The sequence below is a fragment of the Oryx dammah genome, unplaced genomic scaffold (genome assembly GCF_014754425.2).
Source record: "Oryx dammah isolate SB20612 unplaced genomic scaffold, SCBI_Odam_1.1 HiC_scaffold_18, whole genome shotgun sequence".
Classification (NCBI taxonomy): domain Eukaryota; kingdom Metazoa; phylum Chordata; class Mammalia; order Artiodactyla; family Bovidae; genus Oryx; species Oryx dammah.
In genome coordinates this window covers 101,636,851-101,660,319 of record NW_024070202.1, presented here as the reverse complement: position 1 = coordinate 101,660,319, position 23,469 = coordinate 101,636,851, and the positions used below count along the sequence as shown (strand labels likewise).

Genomic DNA, 23,469 nt, shown 5'->3' with positions numbered 1-23,469 from the left:
TGGCCGTGCTCCATGCACCTGTTCCTGCCGCCTGTGTACATGTACGCATGCACACACGCACACACACACACACACACACGCCTGTGCATGTCCTGTCCTTTTCCTAAAATACGCGAGATTGATGAATCTGACTCTGACAAGGGCTTTCATGAAGAGGGAGTTAAGAGGAGGCTTGGGAGAGAATATGGTCAATGAGTCTGATTCTCCTGAAAATGACATCAGACTTTATAGAGGTGGCTAAGGAGGGAGTCGGAGAAGGCAATGGCAACCCGCTCCAGTACTCTTGCCTGGAAAATCCCATGGATGGAGGAGCCTGGTAGGCTACAGTCCATGGGGTTGTGAAGAATTAGACACGACTGAGCGACTTCACTTTAACACGTTGGAGAAGGAAATGACAACCCACTCCAGTATTCTTGCCTGGAGAATCCCAGGGACGAGGGAGCCTGGTGGGCTGCTGTCTATGGGGTCGCACAGAGTCGGACACGACTGATGCGACTTAGCAGCAGCAGCAGCAAGGAAGGAGTGACCACTTTGTTGTCACCCAATTTGAGTAAAATAAATTAGTGCTTATTAGTGAAAAAAAAAAGGAGGGAAAACCTAGTTTGTTTTTTTAAAAACTTTTTAATTACTGTGTTTAAAAATTAATTAATTGATTACATTTTAAATCCATTTTGAAAAATAACTGTAGGACGGATGGATTAATGAGTTCATCTAACACCTCCTGTGTCAGGTACTGTTTTCAGGACTTTATAGATATTAACTCATATAACCTTCTGATGACCCTGCGACCTAGGCCTATTGCTATCCCTATTAACTGGTGGCGGTAATGGAGACTCAACAGGGAGGCCTGGTGTGCTGCAGTCCATGGGGTCGCAAAGAGTCAGACACAACTGAGCGACTGAACTGAACTCAATGGAGACTCAGAAAGGTTAGGTGACTTGCCCAAGGTCACACAGTAAATGCCAGAGCTGCATTTGAAGGCAGGCAGTCTGGCCCTAGAGCCTTGATGAGCTTTATTCTGGGTCATGTTAAGATATAGGGCTGAGAAACGGTGGTTGAGGTGTTTCATCATGTGTGTGTGTGTGTTCAGAGTCTGCTCATGCTTTGAAAATTAAAGTATTCATTAGTCAAGGGATCCTGTTGCCCTTAGCTGTTATAGATCCAACAATCCAAGCAGAGAAAAATTGACTTTGAGGTAAGCAAAATATTAATTCATCATTTTAAGGCTTAGCATTAATGCCTAATAACAATTTTGCAAATGTTAAGGGATCAGGGTAAATCTATTTACATGTCATCTGATAATAGTGTAAAATTTGGCTTCCATTTCCTAAATCTTCATGGGCTACTGCTCAAACAGCAGGCTAATTGAGTCATCAGTTAAAAATACCATCAGTAGGAAAAGTGGACATTGTGACCCCACTGGGTTTCTCTCTGCATTTCTGGGAATGTGTGCTCATATGGCAGGTCAAGGACAGTCACCTCCAGCACTCTGTAGACAAACAATGGAAGTAAGTAAATGCCACCAGCTCCATGTGATATCACCTTGATCCCCCATGCAGAGGAACTGGTTTCCAGTGGCACTTCAGGGTTCCGGTTTTGCTGTTGTCTTTGGCGATTAGTCTCCTGAGGCTTCATGCCTTCTTATCTCCACCTTTATTCTTGCCAGAGTGGTTCTCTGGGTCCTAAACCACCACCAGAGTCTGTATCCATTTTGTAAGCATCCTGAGCAGATTCTAGTCCATCCCACCTCCTGTCTTAGCCATCGCTATTGAAAAAACCCCATGTTCATGAGTGGGACAAATCCAGGCCATGAAATGGTGAAAAGGGAAAGAGGAATCCATCCAAGATAATGGAGTTTGGTCCAGGCTGGGTCTTGTCTACGGGTTCCGGATGTCAGGTCTTCCTGCAGCCACACGGGGGCAGCAGAGGCACAAAGAGCATTGGGTGCTTGTGATGAGAAGGGTTCGCTGCCTGCCCCCTTTACTGGGAAAGGATCTCTCCTCCCCTACCCAGGCTGACCCTGCTGTATCATATATTTTAAACCTAAAAAAGAAAATCCACACACATGTAATATATGCCCATTGTCAAAAAAAATTAGAAAATACAGTTAAAAAAGAAAAGAAAATCCCCCCAAATCTTTTCACCCAAAGAAATGTTTACATTTTGAAATGGGATATTTTATATGTATGTACTTATGTTTTACATCCTCTTCTGTTAAGAACCTTCCCCATTTAACAGAAATCACTGGCCATACTGGCCATATATTTTCATATCAGTAAATGTATTTCTATATAATTTTATTTCTGTCAGATTTTGATAAAGAGCTGTTATCTGCAGAGCATGGACATAAAGCACATCTGATTATGTGTGTGTCAAGAACAATCCATGCTTTGCCAGTTGTTTTTATCTTTTAAAATAATAAGAGTGTTAATTGCTTAGTCGTGCACAACTCTTTGTGACCTCCTGGACTGTAGCTCCTCTGTCCATGGGATTCTCCAGGCAAGAATACTGGAATGTGTTGCCATTTCCTTCTTCAGGGGATCTGCCCAACCCAGGGATTGAAACCAAGTCTCCAGCATTGCAGGTGGATTCTTTACTGTCTGAGCCATCAGGGAAGCCCTTTAAAACAATGGCCATGACTATATTAATATGATGTCAATTATTATATGAGTTAGAGAGCCCCTCTATATTTGAGCTTGGGTCAGCATATCTTGAGTTCTTCCCTGAGAGCCAGTGGTAGTTTTCCTTCTATCTTCTTCACTGTGGGAGCTCTTGCCAGCAATTCAGCCGGCAGGAGATTCCACTGAAAAAACAATCTACTTCGTGCTTATGGCGCTCTGCTTGCCCCTTGACTGGCAGGAGCTTCCACTGTGGTTCCGCAATAGGCTGTGTTCAGTCTCCTCCCTTTTCCAGACTCCTGGTAGACAACCAACCCTTTATGGTGAAAATGGTTAATGCTTGATTAACCTGCCATCCTCCCACAAGTTATCTGATGAGGGGCCTCCTAGGTCATAGTCTCTCAGTTCAGCAGCTTTTCGTGTGTTTTGGCTTGAGAAACCAGGGAATAAAGCAAAGCTGCTCTTGTGCAAACAGGGAAGGGCCTGCCTTCCCCCCGACTTCCTCTCCCTTCTTCTTCTGTTCCTGCCAAGGGCCTCTCCTTGCTCAGATGACACCATGGCCGGAGTGACCAATTTGAACCTTGGCAGTCTCTGCCCTAAACTGGTCAGGAGGAGATGATGGTGTGGGCCTGTGGGAGGGGGAGACGTTCGGACCCTTTGTTCATGGCACCTAGTGAGCGACCCAGTGTTTGAGCTAAGTACAGAGTGGGGCCCAGTGAACACACACCTGTGTTTGTGTCCTGTTCGCGCTTCTGATATTACCATCCTTCGGAGGTAGGCGGGTGGAGGCAGAAATGATTACCAGACGTGGACAGGATCCTGGCTACCCAGAAGTGGGTGGGATACCTGGGGTGCTGCTGTTTCATTTGGCATGGCCTGGCAGGAAAGGCAAGTGGGTGCTTCATTGTTGGCCAAACTAAAGAAAAACTGCCCCTCTTAACATTTTACCACTTCCGTGCTCTACCCCACAAGGACTTTCATGTCTATCCAGATGAGAATGAGCACTCGAAACTGGAGTAAGTCCTGAATCTTAGGGTAGTACTGGCCCCAGCAGCAGCCAGGTAGCATGTTACTGGCTTCGAGGTGAAAAGGCCCTTTTGCCTGAGCTCAGCAAGCTGGAAGGGGGTGGGGACAGAAGAGGAGACTTCCACAGCCTTTACCACTGGAACCTTGGGCAGCTGGAGCAGTGGGAAGTCACCTTCACACTTGTCTGTAAGGCGATCTGCTAATCACCTACCACCAGGAAATGTGTGAGCCAGAGAGAAACGGTTTCCCAGGGGGCCCTCCTTCCTGTGCTCAGTCAGGAAATGCTTTTGCTTTTACAAAGTCCAAGCGAGACTGCATGTGACGTCTTCTGGCCTTCCTTGCTTCTCATTCGTCTCCAAGCTGCATGACTCATTCTTGAGAGACCCTGTGTTTCCCCTACTTTATAGCCTTTTCTTCTGCACAAGTGCTTCAACTAGCCCATTCGTCGTAAGCGTGTGTGGCTCAGTTTGCTCCTTTCACGTCTGATTTTGGCCTTGAACATCTATAGGGCTGATCTGTAGACTCATAGGAGCTTAGACGTGAGAGCTTGTTTGGAGGTTCTAGCAGGGGAGTGCAGCCACTCATATATTCTTGATCGAAGACTGGTCCTCCTCCATTGGAGATGGTTGTCCTCTTCGACTGATCTCGCATCTTTGAGAGGGTCACATGTGGAGTGATGAGGGAGGAAGTGGACACCTGCCTAGCCAGCCAGATCGGCTGAATCAACCCTGGCAATCAATGGAGAGATAGGAGTCGCAACAATCAATGGAGAGACAGGTGTCTCAGACTTGAAAAATACTTTAGAGATCATCTCATTTAACTGCTAATTACTTCATTTCACAGAGTGGGTGAGGTTAAGGTCATCCAGCCATTTAGAGGTAAGATGGGAACTGGGAGTCAGGCAGTTCATTTTTCCAATGGTCCCTACCACAGTCACTCCTACCCCTGTTGTGCGCTCTCTCCAAGGACCAATGCCTTCCCTATCACAGGGCCAACCTTGGATCCAAATGAGAGGGCCCTGCTCAGGACCCACATTTTAGGGGGCCTGTTCCGGTTTCCCCTAGCATGCCCCTCCCAGTGGGATGAGGAGTCAGCAGGACCAAGGCGATATGTCTGTCTGGAGCTCTTAACCTGGCCCAGAGGGAACTCGAGGGAGCAGGCCTTGGGGGTACCCGTAGGCAGTGTTTGCCGGCTAGGGCTAGGATATACAACCTGGGATGTGGGGCTCACTGGTTCCCTTTCCCTGGACCTCACAGAAGTGAAGGATGTGCTTGTCCTGACTATATGTGTGTTGTTTTCAGAAACAAGGATTCCTTGGTTTTCCTCTTTGACCTTCCTCGTAACTCTAGTCCTCCTCTCTGGCTCTGCTCTTCTTGTTCTTTACAATCTGCGTGCGATTTCTGAGCGAGGCCTTTCCAGCCAAACCCACTGGGCTGTGGTCATGCTCTGCCTCTCCTGATTTGCTTGTTTAGCCGCACAGTCATGTCCCTTTGCACCAGTTTTGTCTGCTGGCTCCCTCCGAGCTATTATGGTTTTCCCTGTGTGATGTCTTCTCTTCTACTGACCGTAACCAACTGGTCCCCCTCTCGTGCTGTGCCCAGAGAGGCTGTTAGAGTGCTGACGAATGACCCGAGTCCAGGAATGACCCTCTGTAGGCCTATATCTTGGTTTAAATCACTTTTCATTTCTCCATTATCTCTAACTTCTGGCTGTGGGAAGAGTATAAACTTTTTTTTTTCAGGTGAAAACATTACAAACTTCAAACGATTGTTGATACAAGGCTGAGTTTCCCAGAGAGTTTAGAAAGGCATTTTAGTATGATTTCATGATGAAGTTAGACATTCCTCAGCCCCAGAAAACGTTCTAGAACTCTCTTTTTTGTGTTCTTGGGCAAGTAGGTGATAGAATATTTCAAAAGTGCCCCCTGGTCCCTGAAAAATAAAGCTCCTTGGAATGTGGCAATTGCACAGTGAGAAAAAGGAGACAATTTGTATTTTTAAAAACTTAGACCAGAACCCCATAAACAGCCTTCAAAACTTAAGTGAAAGGTCATAAATCAATGAATATTTATTCAAGGCTTAGGATTTTAGCAGAATGTGATTATCTTTTGTGTAAGAGTTTGCACTTTAGTATTTAAAAGTCTTTGTGGTAGTTCACGAGCCTCCTTGGATAAGGAAATAGCAATCCACTACAATCCCATGGACAGAGAAACCTGGCGGGCTACAGTCTGTGGGGTCGCAAAGAGTTGGACACGACTGAGCAACTAACACACACACAAGTCTCCTTAAATATTGTTATGCAGTATTTTGCATTGTTATTAACAATATATCCTACCAGCTCGTCTCTCTCTACCTAAGGACTTTGAGGTACATGTTTCAGCTTTGTAACACCTCCCTCCTATCCCTCAGATCTTTGACACTAATTCTGGAAGATTGGGGTGGATGGGGAGGGCTTAAGGTGGGATTTTGCTTCAGAAGAACGTGGATGCCTACCTCTTCCATCATGAAGCCACATAACAGTCACTCATAATAATTTTTTTTTGCATAAGCACTGTAGTTAAATAACACTTAGGCTTTTTGATCGTATCATTTTACATGTTGTGTAACAACCCAGATACACCGCACATACATCACATACATAACTAATACGAACGTTTCACAGATAATTACTTATTTACTATGTGTGATGCCCTCAGATAGTGTGTGTTTTATTTGATTCTGTTTCACGGAGAAGGCGATGGCACCCCACTCCAGTACTCTTGGCTGGAAAATCCCATGGACGGAGGAGCCTGGTAGGCTGCAGTCCATAGGGTCGCTAAGAGTAGGGCACGACTGAGCAACTTCACTTTCACTTTTCACTTTCCTGCATTGGAGAAGGAAATGGCAACCCACTCCAGTGTTCTTGCCTGGAGAATCCCAGGGACAGGGGAGCCTGGTGGGCTGCCGTCTATGGGGTTGCACAGAGTTGGACACGATTGACGTGACTTAGCAGCAGCAGCAGCCTTAGAAAATACACCACTCACACCCCAGTTGTTTCCACAGCCCACGAATGGTTCATGGTTTGGAATTTAGAACTCACTGCTCTAAGTCATTCCATAAGGGTGTAAAAAAAGTTTCTTCATCCCCGTGGGAGGCTGATGCACCCGGAGTGGTTCACTCACACACACAAATGTGTGCACACACATCCTAGCACAGCTGGTTTCACTTCTGAGAAAGGCATGTCACAGGATTTGATGGAAAGTGTGTTTACAGAGAGGACCTGCTTGGCAGCTCCTAGCACAGCAAGTAATTGGGAACCACCAGTTTATCCTTTTCCCTGGGTCCTAGTTTCTGACTCCAGTGGGAAATTAGATACTAGAATGTTCAGAGCACAGGGTGCAGCCACTGCATCCCTCTTGTTCTCTCTTGCTCCCTCCTCTCCTCACCCCCACTGTTTCTCTTAAATAACAGAAACAGAAGAAAACAAAATGAAACCAACTACAAGAAAACACATGAGGCTGTTGATGCATTTCCCAGTTTTTATGAGACTGTGTCTCACACTGTCGGCTACTTTCGAATGTTTTGCCCAATTTCCTTTGATCTGTCTCCCAAGATACAGGGTGATGCTTTATTTTGGGCAAGGCTGGCAGCTGCCTTCAATTGCTCTTTTCCTTGGAGCTATGCGAGCACAGCCGTAAAGTTTATTTTTACATCTCACCACAGGACAAAAATCCACATTCTCAATCGAGCTTTGGACACTCCGATTTAACAACTTGTGAAAAATTTCTTGGCCCAGATAAACGTCTCTCTAAATTAAGACCTTGCTCCCGGAAGCCCGAGAATTCATTAAGCCATAATTAGCCATGATCACTGATGATTTAAAGTACAGTAATAAAGGAGAAGTTTATACCGAGCTCTGAATGCACAGTTGGAGAGTCTGTCCTATGATTGACTTTATATAGCTTTTGTTTTAAAATAATTCTTCCATTTCATCTGGTGCCTGCCTTTTCTCCAGCCAGCCCTTTATGCAAGCAGAATAACAGCTGTCATCCAAGCTCCCAGTGCTGCAGGGCATGGCATCTGTCCCAGTGCCACCAGGGAAAGTACCACGTCATCTCAGACCAGCATATCAGCCCTGAGGTCCTAGGCTTTCCCATACAGAGTCATCAGTGGAAAGAAACAGCAAGCACCCTGCAAAGGTGTATTTGTTCCAGCAAAGCCAGAGTACCCCAGACAGGGATTCTCTCATTATTTCGTTAGCTGGTAAGAGAATTAACTTTGACCATATTATTCAAGTCCTGAGTTTAGGCAGCAGTTCAGAGGACATTGCTGAACATTGAACTGCTGCCTAAACTCAGGGCTTAAGTAATATGATTAAAAGGGATCAAACTCAGGCCTCAACAGTGAAAGCATTGGGTCCTAACCATGCGACCACCAGAGAATTTCCTCAATATGATATTAATGTCACTGGATTTAAGAAGAATCTGCTTAACTGAGAAGTCTTTTGATCATTAATTTTATTAGGTTATAGGTTGGGGTCCCATGCTGTACTGAATTGGAAAGTATGTGAGCTATGGAGTCAGATGGATTTGCATTTACATCTTTGGTCTTCTAGTTCAGTTACATGTCTTTGAGACATTTATGTAGTGCCTCATATGAAGTTCTAGAACTCAGTCGGTGGACACTAAATCATTGAAAATTTTCTTTGGGACAAAAAATGAGTATTTCTATTGTGTGAATGTTTATGAATTTCCCAAACTTTATCTCATCATGGAAATCTGTTTCGGTTTTGGGGATGGATGAGCTAACCTGCTTTCCTTGGGTAGAATCCCTCTGTTGCTGATGGATGGGGCCTTCAGAGCGTCAGCCTTCCCACCAGTTTACCTTCACTAATCTGAGCGGGAGAAGCAGCAGCAAACAGCACATTGTAAATTACTGTTGCTTTCCACAGAAATTTCAAACTGAAAAATCTATTTTAAACTACATGTTAAAAAAAAATAAACTACATGTTTGCTTATCTTAAAGAGTTGCATTATAAACTGTTAGAAATCAGGGGCCATTAAACAACAATTTTCATTTACAGTGGATTCAGCACATAATTATCTTTGAGTTTGGAAAGGATGTGCTGATGAATGCCAAGTAAAGCATCGTACACCTCTAAAGATACAGGCCTCCCTGCTCACCCAGTCAGACCTAGATGGTCCTTCTTCCAAAGTGGCGGCAGTTTACACCTGTGGCTGGGGGCCCAATTTGAGCTTCAGGCACTATACCATCGGGGCTTAGGTGCATCGGCCTGTTAGAGGTCTGCCTTCAGGATGAACTCTTGAGCCTCCTGGGAGACTCTTCATCCTAGGGAAAGGGTCCCAGACCTCGTGATCTCAATCAGAAATTGGAAGGGAGGAGTGATTCCAAGTGTTGCATGGAACTGGTTTCCTCAGTGATTCATGCTCTCAAGACTGGACAAGAGGCAGGGAACGGGCGGGGAGTTTGTAGGAACTGTTGGTAAAAATGGAAATGGCGGTTTCACTTTAAAAAACACCTTAAGAGGGACTTTCCTGGCTGTCCAGTAGTTGAGACTCCATGCTTCTAATGCAGGGGGCACAGAATCGATCCCTGGTGGGTGAATTAAGATCTCCCATGTCTGCCTCCTGGTGCAGCCACCCTCTAAATAAAATAGAATAACAGGACATTAAATTTAAAAAATACACACTTTAAAACGTCAGAGCAAAAGTGAATGGCTTTGATGACATCTGGAAATCTGCTGTCTAATGGAAGTCTGGATGGAGGGATGACCCCCCATCCCACCCCATGCACAGAGTGCAGCTGAGCTTCAGCACCTTGGTGCTGCAGTGCAGGCAGCAGGGTGCCCCGTGGAAGCCGGGGTGCCCATCAGGAGTGGCAGCTAGTGGTATAGACATGGCCTTCAGCAGGCCACCAGGGAAACAGCGAGGCCCCTTTCTGTAGCGTAGCTGCTGACAAAGAGCCTGTTAACTGGTGCATGAGAGGAGGCCAGAATACGAGAGAAAAGGTTTGTGCCATGCAGTCAAATGTGGCTCTTATCTGAGGGCTCGCCTTTGCCTCTGCCCCCAGGATTTCCAGAAATATAGCAGGGAGAACCCAGAGAGGGCTTTGGGGCTGGCACGACAGACAGTCATCAGTAAAATGCGTGCCAGTGCCTGCCAGATGTCAGCTCTGCTGGAAGGAACGTTCATCCAGGAGGAGTGTGTGTCAGGGGTCACTCAGCTCTAAGCTTTGAAAAGGCAGCCGTGCAGGAAGGCAGTGCTCTTGGGAGTTCTTGGGAGAAGAGAGAAAGCGTGAGGAAAAGAACTTGCTGCCTCATAAGATCCTTTAGCTGCAAACTTCTGATTATTTTTTCTATCTTACTGACGTATAATTGACAAGTAAATTTGTGAGATATTTAAAGTATACAGCATAATGATTTGATATACGTATACATTGTAAAAGGATTCCTCACATTGAGTTAATGACCACATCCATCAACTCACCTACTTACCTTGTTTTATTTTTATTTTTTGGTGCACACATTTAAGTTCTACTCCCAGCAATTTTCAATTATATGATACAGTGTTATCCTCTGTGTGTGTGTGTATGTGTGTGTGTGTGTGTGTGTGTGCGCACACGCACACACTTGGTCATGTCTGTCTTTGTGACTGCATAGACGGTAGCCTGCCAGGCTTCTCTGTCTATGGCATTATCTTGGCAAGATTGCTGACATGGGTTGCTATGTGCTCCTCCAGGGGTTATCACCTGTTGTCACCATATTTTGCACTAGATCCTCAGACCTTATTTATTTTAGAGCTGAAAGTTTGTACCCTTCTATCAAACTTCCCATCTCCCATTCCCCCAGCTCCTGACAACCACTTTCTACTATTTCTATGAGTTCAACTCTTTTTTTTTTTAAAGATTCCATGTGTAAGTGACTCCATATGGTATTTATCTTTCTTTATCCAGCTTATTTCACTTAGCATAATGGCCTCCAGGTTCACCCATGTTGTCACAAATGACACAATTCCCTAAAGGAGAATTTAAAGTCATCACACCATTAGTATTACTCAGCCTTGAGTAACACACAGAATTCTTTTAAAAAACATATTGCATATTGCTGGAATATATATAAATGTAAACCAGTCTATACTACTTTTGATTATACTTCTGGGTTACTATAAAGCAAGAAAACATACAACTAAGTACTGAAAAGACCTCCATATTAATAGAATTTAATGATATTAAATAATGGGATGAATGATTTTGTTTTGCTTACATTAAGACCACCGTTGGGGCTTCCCTGGTGGCTCATACACTAAAAATTCTGCCTGCAATGTAGGAGACCTGGGTTCGATCCCTGAGTGGGGAAGATCCCCTGGAGAAGGGAGTGGCAGCCCATTCCAATATTCTTGCCTGGAGAATCCCATAGACAGAGGAGCCTGTTGACCTATAATCCATGAGGTTGCAAAGAGTTGGACACTACTGAGCAACTAAACACACACACACATACAAGACCACTGTACAAGGTAAAAATAGGGTGTAGATGGAGCCACACAGGGGTTGTTCAGTTCAGAAGGCCTGTGCTGCCTGTGCTGCCTGTGCTGTGGGCTCCAGTTCTGGCCCTACTCTTACCCATTTAACTGCTAGAGCAATATCATTCTTACAGCCACCTATAACTACCTGGCTTAAACCTGAGAGAACTCATTTAATTGGTACTGGTCACGGGTGGGGAGGTTGAGGGAAGCTGCAGACTTGGGAATATTTTGCTTATCTGCAGAATGCGCTGCAGTGGGCGGCAGGTTATGTGCAAATGCCCGGAGTTCTTCTGCCAGTGAGTGATTTGCTGATGTTTTCCAGTGAACTTGTCTGGCTTTCTCTTGTCCTCCTCACAGCATGAATTTTCTGAAACTCTTGAGACTCAACAAATTGTCTTTACACTGCTCACACAGAATCCATCCCCAAGGCTCCAGTTTCGGAGCCTGGGCTGGAAGATCCTCTTCTGTGGCTGCACTGTTCAGAATTTGCAAAGAATGTCACCGTCTGCTCCATTTGTGACCTGATGTCACACAGACCAGAACATACTATTCTCATCCCGAACCCTTCCCCTTTTAAGGCTGTGTGCAGTTGTCCCCTTTGGGGCAGAACAACTCTTTTTTTTTTTGGCTCCTGTTCTCTGTCTTTCCCTGGAGAAACATCAGAACCTGCATCAGAGCATGGCTTCTGCGTCCTGGCTCTGAACCTGTGTCCAGCTGAGCTGGCTTCTTTGCTCCTTCGTTTTTGGGCTTCATTTCTGCCTGTGGAGGTGCTGCGAGCCTTCAAGGACCACAGTCTTGAGGGGCCCATGGCTGTTGGCCTCCCTGCCCTTCCTGTTTTCCTCTCTGTCTCTCCCCTTCTTTTTAGATCTGCTATCTGAGCACCTGCTGCTCAGTGATGCTGCTGGCCACCCCTTCAGTTGTTCTCTGCTGGGCATCTCTTTCTCCACGCTTTTCTCCTTTCTTGCATCTTCTTTGATATTTCTCTTTTCTTGGGTAAATGAGTTCTTCCGTGTCACCATCCCCAACCAATTCTTGCTTCTTTTCCTCTCAGTGGCTGACAAACCGATCCCAGGATGATCAGGGGTGATTTGGGAGCATTGAGGTGACTCTTAGAACAGCATAGAATGGACAAGCTGCTCATGGGGGTGGATTCTGAGCCCCATAAGCTCTGTGAGTCCGGTGCTGGAAGACAGTGGTGTCTGTGTCTTCATCAGAGGAACCTTTTTCTTGGTACTGTGTTCTGATTCAGACACAAAGCCACAGGAGCCTCCCTGGAGCCTGGGGTGGAGATCACTGACAAGCGTTCTCTCTCGTCTCTGAGACACCCTTCATGGTTTTGATTTGTTGTGTTCGCAGAACTCTCCTGCAGCAGCTGCAGAAGCTTCAGACTTTGGTGATGGGCAAGGTTTCTCGCACCTGCAAGCTGGCCGGCACGCAGACTGGCACATGCCTCATGGTGAGTTTCCCAAATGAACAGCACCATCACCAACCCGGCCTACTCCGCAGGCTCCAGCCTCTCCCCAGCTTGCCACGTCCAAGTGCTGGGGGTTAGAGGAACCACAGCTCGCTCCAAGGCTGTTTCTCTCCTATGATCTGACAGCGATTGACCTGGGTGTGGTCTGCTGGCCTGAGAGAAGAGAGTCGTCTTTCCAGACCTCCCAGGAGTTGCAGGTCTGCAGGCTTGCTCTGTGCATCTTGGAACTGATGGCTCCCACATTCTCTCCTCCCCCTGCAGGTCGTGGTGCTGTGCTTTGCCGTAGCGTTCGGCAGCTTCTTTCAGGGCTATGGGCCCTATCCTTCTGCCACCAAAATGGCCCTGCCCAGCCAGCATTCCCTGCAGGAACCCTACACATCCTCCGTAGGTAAGACGGCGCTCAGCAGCTGGGGAGGGGTCTTGTTTCTCTTCTCTTTCATTTCTCAAAGCTTAACTTTCTGAAAGAAGTCTTATGTGAAAGTCTAATTTTTTTTTTTTTTTTGATGGGAGAACTGTATTAAATCACTTGGTTTGAAATAGCTCTACGGTAAGCCTCCTTGGGTACAGAGCAGTGGTCTCAAAATCATTTCTCTATAAAGACGCATATATATATATATATATATATATATATATCTCCATTCCTTGGGAGGAGACAATTCAATGTTACTGTTCTCTCTCTCCCATAAAAAACATTGGTTTAAGAGCATCAACACAAACGTCTGCCCCCAAATTACTGATGTATAGTTAGCTGTCATCATTCTGACCTCCAGGATTTTGCAGGAAGTGTTCTTGACTTCTGCTTACGTATGAAAGCCTAATGTTTAAAAGGCGGTAAAAGTGTAACTTCTCCACGGGAGGGAGGAAGAGGGACATGGGAAGTCTGGTGCCCAGGCCACTTGTTGAGTCTCCCCTTCTGCCCCTCACACACTGGGCTGAGACACCACTGGGAATTCTCTAGAGCTGCACAGAGCATGGCTTTCAGACTTCTGCTCTAGACTGTGTTCCTGGCAGATTCTGACATCTGCTTTTTGAGTTCTGACGCGGGGAGGGATGGGCGTTTGCAGGGAAGGGATGGGGGAGCCGTAAGTTTTCCATCACATTTTAAAGGAATTCCACTCAGTGGAAACCATGTTACCACAGTAAGCATCAGCCCGTGAGACAATCAGCCTGTGTTACAAAGTATAATGCCCAAGATTTAGATAATTTTGGAGACACGGGTGTTAGATGTGATAGTCTCATCTAGATCAATGCTCTCTTTTAAGTATGTGGTAAATAAAGGAATGGTATGTAGGGATCATGAAATAGATACATACACTAGTAAGAACAAGTGTGGAATTAGGGGTACTGGATTTTGAGGGTAGGCGTAATTTTGTGGTTCTGAAACATCTGAGGTAGGTGTGTCTCTGCCAGGTATATGACAGAGGTCCAGCATTTCAACAAATAATTTCAGTGGTCTCCTGGGGAATTCTTTTTTTTTTTCCTCCAAGGGAATATATCTCTAAATTTAAATGGCAGTTGATGAGAGCAAAGTTTCTATGTTGTAGAAAGTTGCTCCCAAGCCATCTAGCTATGCAACTGTTCTATAAAACAAGAGTGTGTGTCTCCGTTGTTTGATTTATGACTTTGGCCTTGTGTCTCCTCTCTAGTTTCTAAATGAAAACACAGTTTTCTGCCTTTGTACCTTCTCCCTGTGCAAGACCTACTCATTGAGGATGCTTACTTTAGCTGAGTCTGGACACCTCCAAATATTTGACTCCTCCAGATGGTTGTTAGGGGGTGGTGGTGGCCTGGAGGGGAGTTTTATTTTCAAAGCAGTGGGGGTGGCCGTTTCCTTCCTGTGTATTTGTTCTCCTATTGTTCTTCCAGCACTTTATAATTGGTATCATTTTTCAGCACACCAAACTCTGAAATCCTAAAGCCTTTATAGAAAGCCAACTCCAGTTGGCACCAAGTCCTGGGCAACAAGAACCCGTGAATTATCATTTTCTCCTCGCCCTGAGCATCTAGGGGGAGGTGTGATGTCACACCTGTTACTTTGCTTTGTTCTTAGTGAGATCCAGGAACCTGCTGATCTATGAGGAACACTCTCCCTTGGAGGAGCCGCCCAGTTCCGCCTCAGCTGGGGAGCTGGGACGCTGGGACCGAGGCTCTGCTCTGCTCAGGGCGAAAGGGCTGGAGTCCAGGCCAGACGTGGATCTTCCCCGTTTCATTATCTCAAATGAGACCAGCCTGGAGAAATCGGTGCTTTTGGAGCTGCAGCAGCACATGTAAGTCAAACAGACACGGGTTCACCTCCTCTAAGGCACCAGTGATGCGTTACGAGTCAGCAAACTGCAGCCTGCAGAGTAGACTTTCTCATTGGCCTGGTCCAACCCTCGGCTTTTTCAGGACCTATTTCTAGCTCCTGGGCTCTGGAGAGTCCGTTGTCTGTCAACAGCTGGCCTTCACAGAGACTGGGGAAGAGACTTGGTGAGAGCTGACCCCGTATCTGCTATGCCACTGGGGAGCTGGCAGTGGAGGCCCCAAGAACTGGGGAAAGGGCTTGACTTCCTTCCTCCCTGTCTTCTTCCTCTCCTCAGAGTCTCATAAGTAAACATACAGTCCAGTAACAGCAGTACTTGCTATGCAAATGCTGTCTCAAGGCACATTTCCAAGCTTCCTTCCAACTAGAGATACATATATGTCACGTTATATGTCAAATATGTAGTTTTATGATTTACAAGTAAATAAACATGCATTAGGGCTTGCCAGGTGGTGCTAGTGGTAAAGAACTTGCCTGTCAGGGCAGGAGACATAAGAGACCCTGGTTCAATCCCTAGGTCAGGAAGGTCCCCTGGAGCGGGGCATGGCAACCCACTCCAGTATTCTTGCCTGGAGAATCCAATGGACAGAGGAGCCTAGCGGGCTACAGTCCATGGAGTCACAAAGAGTTGGACACGACTGAAGTGACTTAGCACGCTTGCAAACATGTGTCGTGTCTGACTCTTTGTGACCCCATGGACTGTAGCCTATCAGGCTCCTCCGTCCATGAGATTTTCCAGGCAAGAGTGCTGGAGTGGATTGCCATTTCGTTCTCCAGAGGATCTTCCCAACCCAGAAATCGAACCTGGGTCTCCCGCATTGCAGGCAGATGCTTTACCATCTGAGCCACCAGGGAAGCAATACTTAGAACTTTGAGAGGCACTGTTCTTGTGTTTCCATTATTGAAAATAACATATATTTGTCTCCAATTCTCCATGAGTCGTTTCCTTTAGATAGTGATGAGGAAGAGTCCTTGTATAAACATAAAGACTTGTATAACTGCTGAGAATTGTTATTCTGCAGGGGAGGTACCTGGGGACACTAAATGACACAGGAAGGAGTATCTGCATACAATCCTGGTTATACGTGGTGTGGTTGGTGGTCTAGCAGAACTCGTGCCTCCTAGAGACAATGTTATTCCAATACAAGTAGGAAAGTTTTTGTTTCAAATTTTTTAGCTTTCTTCACCTAATGCTGCAGGGGAAAGTTTGTAATTATATATACTTTTATATATTTATATTCTACATGCATATTTAACATTTATAGCACTTATTATTTTAAGAACTAGGTAAGTGTGACATATAAATCCTTTGAAATACTTGACAAGGTTAGATATTACTATTATTTCCTAGAGAGAATTGTAGAAGCCAGGGAAGACTACTCTTGGGAGCCAGAGAAGACTTAGCCATTCAATAACTTGGCTCATGACAAGTCTTCTCTCCTCTTGTCTCTGCTATTCAAGGCCCCATTGAAATCCCTCTTGTTCTGGGATGTCTCCCTGATACCAGAGCCCTCATCACCTTCCTCTGGATGCCTAGGAGATGTTCTAGGCTATTACACAATGTAATAATGCATTTATTTTCTGTGATATATTTATTGTTATTTCATGATAGTTTGGGGTTTGTTTTTTTTAACCTTCATCTACAATCTTTTAATTTTATAAAGGTTTATTTTATAAAAGATTTATTTTATAAAGGTTTCATCTTTATCTAAATTTTTTTTTAACTGTTTATTCTAGACTAAGGATCAGCCTTTATCCTTTTATTTTCTCCTTCCCAGGGTTTAGCATGGGGTATTTATCCGCAGTAAATACAGTAATTTTAAGCAACGTACAAGGAATCAGTATCAAGCCACCATGTTTATCCTCTGGGTTGGGATGTCTCCTTTGGCATGGGGATAAAGGAGGAATGTGGACGGTGGACAGGCAGGTAGCAGGAGGCCTTGGAACAGTGTTGCTGGGAGGGAAGAAGACAAGAGGCATGCGTGGGCCAGCCGGCTGAGTCCAGTCACGGGGTGATTGCGCCCTCCTGCCAAGCATGATGGTGAGACTTCTTTCCCCTTCTGATGCCTTCGCAGGGTCAGCACCAACCTGGAGGGGAATGAGACACTAAAAGTTGTAGAACTCGACAGAAGAGTGAACGCCACCTTTTAAAAAGAGGCTATCGCCACCTTCCTCTGTCTCTTCACTTTGCCTTTACCTCTCCAAACCACCTTTTGTCATAAGCTTTTCCTTTTTGCCCACCCAATCTGGACGAAGACCTGGACCAGCGGTCCTGGCTCTGGATGGGAGGACGGCCGGCCGGGAATTTCCGCCTGCGGTGAGAGAGCGCCTGCCCGGGTCCCACGTCCCTCCCTGCAGAGGAGCCCGCCCCCGTCCCTCGCTTACTGCCATAGGCAATTATCTTCGGTCGGGGTGGGACAAGCAGGCTTGTTTCTACCGACAGTGCCAAAAACATTCGGCCCGATTCTCACCGGGGTGGGTGTGACCGCCTCCTTGAAGAAGAGCTGACTGTTGTTCACTCAAGACCCCACAAAAATTTACCAGGATGCTCGTTGGAATCTGGCGAAGCACTGACTGACGTCCTGCCTTCCTCAGCCTGGCTCTGCGGTGCCCCGCGGGCGCCCCCTGCCGCTCTGCCCTGGGCCCCGGCACAGGGCCCCTTCGCCGGAGCAAGGCGCCCCCTTCGTACTCTCAGGCCGCAAGTGCAATGCCTGAAGGAATCAGGCTTCTCTACTCCAGGCAAACCTGCCCCCATCATGTTGCTTGTAGGATTTCTCCACAGTCTGTGTCCCCACACGCCCCTAGTTCTGCCTCCCTGGCTTCTCCTCCCCATTTGTAAATAGTATTTATTAGCTTGCAGAGGCTTCCCCGGGCGACCCCTGAAGACATCCGGACGCCTCCCCTCCAGGCTCACAAGATCCTCTGTTGGCCTGTGAAGCGAAGAGGGCAGCCTGGACTCTGGGATTCCCCATTCTTCCAGGCCGTGTTTTGTTTTGTGTTTTCTTCTTCTTCTTTTTTTTTTTGCTGGAGGCTTCTAATTATAGTTGGGGAACCTCCCTAAGCATGTGTCCTCCTGGAGCATGAACTCAGAGGGGAAGAGGGAGCAGGGCTCAGGTCTGAGGCTCTGTGGACAGGTGCTGTTTCTGCCCTGTGCCCATGCCAGGGAAGCCCTGACCCCAGGCGTTTCAGACAGCTATGCTAGCTCAGTTTTCCCCACCTGCCCCGACGCGTCTGCCTTCCCTTCTTCTTCTGCCTCCATACAGAGGCTGGGCCTGAGGCCTGCTCCTGGGGTCAGAGCAGGTGACATTTGTGTATCTGTGTCTTACCTTTTCTAGTCAGGTTTGGCCACTTTGCAGCTCACCCAAAGAGACACGACCTAATCCCCCAACCTACTTTTTTTTTAATGATTAAGAGTAACTTTTGTAGTTTAAAAAAAAAAAAAAACTTTCCTTTTTCATACAAATAAAAAATAGAAATAGACTTTTTTATTGTATAATGTAGAAGGCTCCCCTTAAATGTTTTTCCCTAGCTTGTAAAAGATTTTGTGTAAGAAATTTGCTCACATTTTGTTTTTTTTATTTTTAGAAGTAGCTGAAGCACTTTTAGTTTGAACTCTCTTGTCTCTGGTTTTCTCATCTCTTTTGTCATTGGAACCTGTACTTAGGAGACATTAAGCCACTTCTGGGCCCTCTGTTCCATATCAGCCACAGAATTTGCCGTTATTAGCGTTTGCCATGAGACCTCATAAGCAGTGGACTCACTGGACACGGGTCTGAGCAAACTCCGGGAGATAGTGAAGTACAGGGAAGCTTGGCGTGCTGCAGTCCCATGGAGCTGCAAAGCATCAGATACGACTTAAAGATTGAACAACACCAAACTCATAAGCAGATCTGGTAACTTCAGGGCTCACCGTCAGTGATTGCTCTCTCTCGCTATGGTGATGGAGAAACTTCCTACAGGGAGATGGCCGAGTTCCCTTCTTGGCGCTGTGTAAAGCTGGATCAGGATCACAGTGGTCACCTCTCGCTGCCCCATCCATTGACCAGCAAAGGGTGAGGCCAGACAGGCTGGGCTGTGTGGGAGGAGGGTTGCTAGTACATGCCCTGTTCCCTTCTGTTTCTCTCTACTTTCCTCTCTCCTTCTCTTCTGCTCTCGACCTTCCTGGGTCTGGCTGGTGTCTGCCAACCAAGAGCCATTACTGACCCATCCCTCTCTTTAATATGTCATGTAACTATCAGGCACAGGCAGCCCATGGGGTGGGGTCAAGGGTGGCTAAGAAGGTGAGAAGGTAGTATTAACTCTAGTATTTGGACGATTAAAAAGTGAAGCTTTTCCTGTGTCAATGAGAATGGGTCAGCTTACCCACGTGACACACTGGAACCAGATCGGGTTTTTAAGGCTCCTGGATTAGCCTGAGTGGAAAACCTCTTCTTCTGAGTAAAGAGGAAGAAGGCAAAGGACAACCAACTCCTAGGGCCCATCCTTAGTGCCTTGAGGATTTTATTTCCTCACTTGACCTCACTCTTTCCAGTCCTCCAAACAGCAGGGTTTGATCTCTGGGCAGCCATTCTTCCAGAACTGAATCTGTGTCTAGAGACCGAGGACATCAGCCTGAGGGCTCAAATGGCCATTGTAAGGGGACCCAAGGACCAGTTGCTGCTATTTTGAGAAAGACCTCCGCTCCCCACTCCTTGCTTAGGCAAAGAAGAGGAACTAAACAGTTAGCCCTTTAGGAGAATGTAATGGAGTTCAGAGGATGCAGAAGAGTTGGATAACACCAGATTGGTTCTAAATAGTTAATGTGCACCTTTTCTCTTCCAGGGTTAAGCTCACAATGTCAGTGGATTTGTTTTCCCCCTAGAACTATCCCATACCATAGGTGAGTCAGTAATACTTGGTTAGCCCTGAAGATGTTAAATAGTGAGTGCCAGGCTTTCGGCTTCGGAACCTCAGTTTTGGAAAATTTGAGACTGTTAGCATAACCGTCAATCATAAAGAATCAATGTTCATGATAAATATATTAATATATTTTCCATCATGTCAGCAGGTTTTCCTCTTCCCTTTCTTTGATTAGCCTAGTGGAGGAGATGTCTTGTAAAAAGTTCAGAGAACACATACTTTTTTTACTGGGTGAGACCTGAGTAACCCAGACTCCCCAGCGTGGTTCTATTCACAGCTCTGGACTTTGCACTTAGAAATGGCTACTGTAAATGAAAGGCCTCAGTGCCAAGTTTAAGAAAGGATTTCTGTGAAGTGTTAGGACTCTGGAGCCTAGCTCACATAAAGAGAGTGTTATATAAAAATCTGACAGCTGAACTAGGTTGTTCCTTTTGGGCAGGAGGTGGGGATGAGTTTTGACACCAGTACAGGCAAAATTAGATAACCTTTTTATTAGTATAAATGATTTTGATTTAGAAACCTAATTTGTAGAGTGTGAAAGCAACTTTTAGTGAAACTTATTTACAAACCAACTATAAATACTGTGGGTTTTTTTCCTTCTTCATGCCTGAAGGCCAAGAGAGGGCTGTGATTTCTCATGTGTCCTTGGAGCAAGAATGTTGAACTGGTTCACCTTTGTTCTGACGGTGAGTCAGTGTCCAGAATTTTTGACACAAGTGTTTCATTAAAATTTTTTTTTTTTTTGCACTTTGTGTCTCCTTCCTCTGTGTTCTCACACTGAGCAAAAGACAAGGATCAGAGGCCCCTCAGGGCCAGCTCCTCTGAATACACATGTCATTTGTGCGTGGGGTACACACTCAGAGACCTCCCACTTCCCATCGGGGAGATGGAGCATCCGTGCGGCCTTGCTAATGTGGGGAAATGGGAGATGGAGGCTGTAGCCTCCCCCTTCTCTGCCAAGTGCTCTTGTCAGTAATTCAGTTCTGTGGAGTCCAGTCTTTATTCCAGACACTAGCTCTCATGCTTGCAGTGCAGACAGGCCATTAGCAGGTAGTGCTCTGGTCAAGGTCATTTTCTTTGAATGCTTTTTAGCGGAGACAGTTAGGAGACATGTGATCGGATGAGACCCTCTGGGAGGACAGCTCTGGGAGAGAGTAGAGGTCTGTGAAGCAGCCAGAGACAGAGTTCAGATTCTTCTTTCATTCACTCACTCATCCATTCATTCACTGAGTTGTCATTCATTCCCAAAAAAGAGTGTTGCAAGAGGCCCTAGTGAGTACTGGGGAATAAGGGGCCTGAGGAAGCTTCATTAATCAATAACTATTCGAAAGGCCCAAGTGGCAGCTCTCTCTTTCCCTCCCTGCCCCCATCCCTTGCATGGGCGCACACACAAGAATACCTTCCTCCCTTGTCTTAGACACTCATTTGTGCATTACATGTGCCTTATATTTGAATCCAGGATGACTGAGGGCCACCTTGTCATTGAGAGATTTTGTATACACCCTTGTAGTACTAAATTGAAGTGGGTTTGGACGATGAAACTTCCAAAGCCTCAAAAAATGGTTTCTTAAAAGTGAGCCTTGATCATGTCTATACATCAGGAGAAAAGAAACAGTAACGTCCATTAGGAAAATCCCATTTTTCCAAGGTGCGGTCACATCAAAAAGTGGCCAGCCGGGATTCAAGGTATTATAAATCCTCAGAGCAGAACATTTTCTTGGCAAAGAAGAATCCAGTGCCTTTGAGGATTCAGCCTCCATGTCTCCGAGGCCAAAGGGTCAGTACCACCTACTACAGGACATATTTCATGTTGTCGTTTTGGATAACAGAAAATTCAGGAATGCTATGTCTGGGTTTCTAGAAGGAAGGAAAATGATACTTCTTGAACACTTACTAAATGCTGGGTGCTAAGTAAGGGATTCCCTGGTGACTCAGCAGTAAAAACATCTACCAGTAATGTAGGAGCTGCCAGAGACATAGGTTCGATTCCTGGGTCAGGAAGATCCCCTGGAGGGGCGGGGGCCGTGCATGGCAATCCACTCTAGTATTCTAGCCTGGAGAATCTGGTGGGCAGAAGAGCATGGTGGGCTACAGTCCGTAGGATCACAGAGTCGGACATGACTGTAGTGACTTAGCATGCACACATATACTATATAAGTCTTTTAATGTTATAGAAAGAGAAAACAAGGGCAACTAATTATTATGAGATGATAAACAGCTAAGTGATATGGGAGGTGCAGCAATTTGCTGATTAGGTTGAGCAGATCTCTTTCTGCGTGAGCACACTGTAAGCTTTGAAGTTCCTCTGGGGGGAGAATGCAGTACCTCCTACTCCCTGGGTTGGCCCCGCTAGGTAAAGTTGAGGGTTTTTTGCCTCATACTGCAGATGTTCATCTCCTGTTCAGTTCATCCCATCCTCTGTGAGTTCCAGCTAGCAACCTCTGCATCCTGGGAAAGCAACACCAGCAATTTTAGCTGTTTCTCTGCTCCTCTCAGTCTGTTCACCAGCTGACTGAGAACATGAACTTTTCGCACCATGGACCCATGGCCTACACTGTTCAGCAAATCTCCCTTTCAGACAGAATGTTTTCTGAGTCTACGAAAAACACCAGCACTCTTTGACAAATTGTGGGTGACCATTTTTAAACAATGCTGAACAGACTCTGGACTATAATCATCCATGAGCTTTAATGTTTGTGCTGACAGTCTGGGCTTTCTCTCTTTGGTAACAGGTTATATAGACCAGTAATGTTTAAGTCTAAATACATTGTGAGTCTATTATCTGTCATTATCGCGCTGTTTTTTTTTTAATGGCTTTTTATTCTTTATCATAGCTAAGTAAATACAAAAAAAAAAAAAAGCAAATGCTTTGTAGGATACTTGTATTTAGTTTGGAAAAAAATGAATTTAAATTGTTATGCTTTTGTATTTCCATTTCTTGCAAATAAAAATATTTTTTCTTAAATAGTAAAAAGTTGTCCAGTCTTGAAAATCCTTGATATTCTGCTTTTAAAAGTTTTTCTGTATAAGCTTGGATCTGCCTATATGTGCCTAGCCATTCTTTCCTATCTAGTGCTATTGAAAAAAGAGCTTCAAACCAGCAATTTATAGGTTATCAAGTACTGAATCCAAGTCTCAGTTAGAGGAATATTGAGAAATATAATTGTTTTTTCAGTCAGTCATAGGAAGAAAACTCATATTCTCTGGAGATTTATGCTGCCTGACTGCTTTTTTCGTTGTCTCCTACAACTATTCTTTAACTAGATTTCAGAACTCCATGGATTTTATTTTTCTTTCCTTGTCTCGGGATGCCTGAGAATGATGGCTTGGACCTGAGCCAGAAGAGAAGGATCCTTCTTTATAGGAACAGTCGCAGAGGATGCCTAACATTGGATTCATGCTCCAGAAGTTATGGTGAAATGGTTGATAAAGGTCAATGCACTCAAGCAGAATTACCTTCATTCCATTGCAGTCTCTGTATTCAAATTTAATTTTCTCCACTCAGAGAAAGTGGGGCTTCATTTAACCTTAGGAAAAGTAGCCAAGATGTTAAGAGACTAAGGCCATGGACCATGCTTACCTGCAGCTCCGCCCACCCCCCAAGACTTTCTTTTTCTTAGCAGCGCGTGGA

At 45.6% G+C, this 23,469-nt stretch overlaps 1 protein-coding gene across 2 annotated transcripts in view; it reads left to right on the top strand.

Annotated features, from left to right (window-relative positions):
* Nucleotides 1–22,732, top strand: part of CREB3L2 (cAMP responsive element binding protein 3 like 2) — a 128,377-nt gene extending 105,645 nt beyond the window's left edge. The window contains exons 9-13 of one of the 2 annotated variants that reach the window (XR_005724366.1): nucleotides 12,520–12,619; nucleotides 12,899–13,025; nucleotides 14,688–14,904; nucleotides 17,015–17,256; nucleotides 17,383–22,732. Coding sequence is in view for 1 of the 2 variants with exons in the window: in XM_040259957.1 (XP_040115891.1) it covers nucleotides 12,520–12,619; nucleotides 12,899–13,025; nucleotides 14,688–14,904; nucleotides 17,015–17,090 (520 nt within the window). In the remaining variant the exon portion in view is untranslated. Of the gene's footprint in view, nucleotides 1–12,519; nucleotides 12,620–12,898; nucleotides 13,026–14,687; nucleotides 14,905–17,014 lie in introns of both variants that reach the window. The other variant, XM_040259957.1, reaches the window with a different exon arrangement.
* The last annotated feature ends 737 nt before the right edge of the window (nucleotides 22,733–23,469 follow it).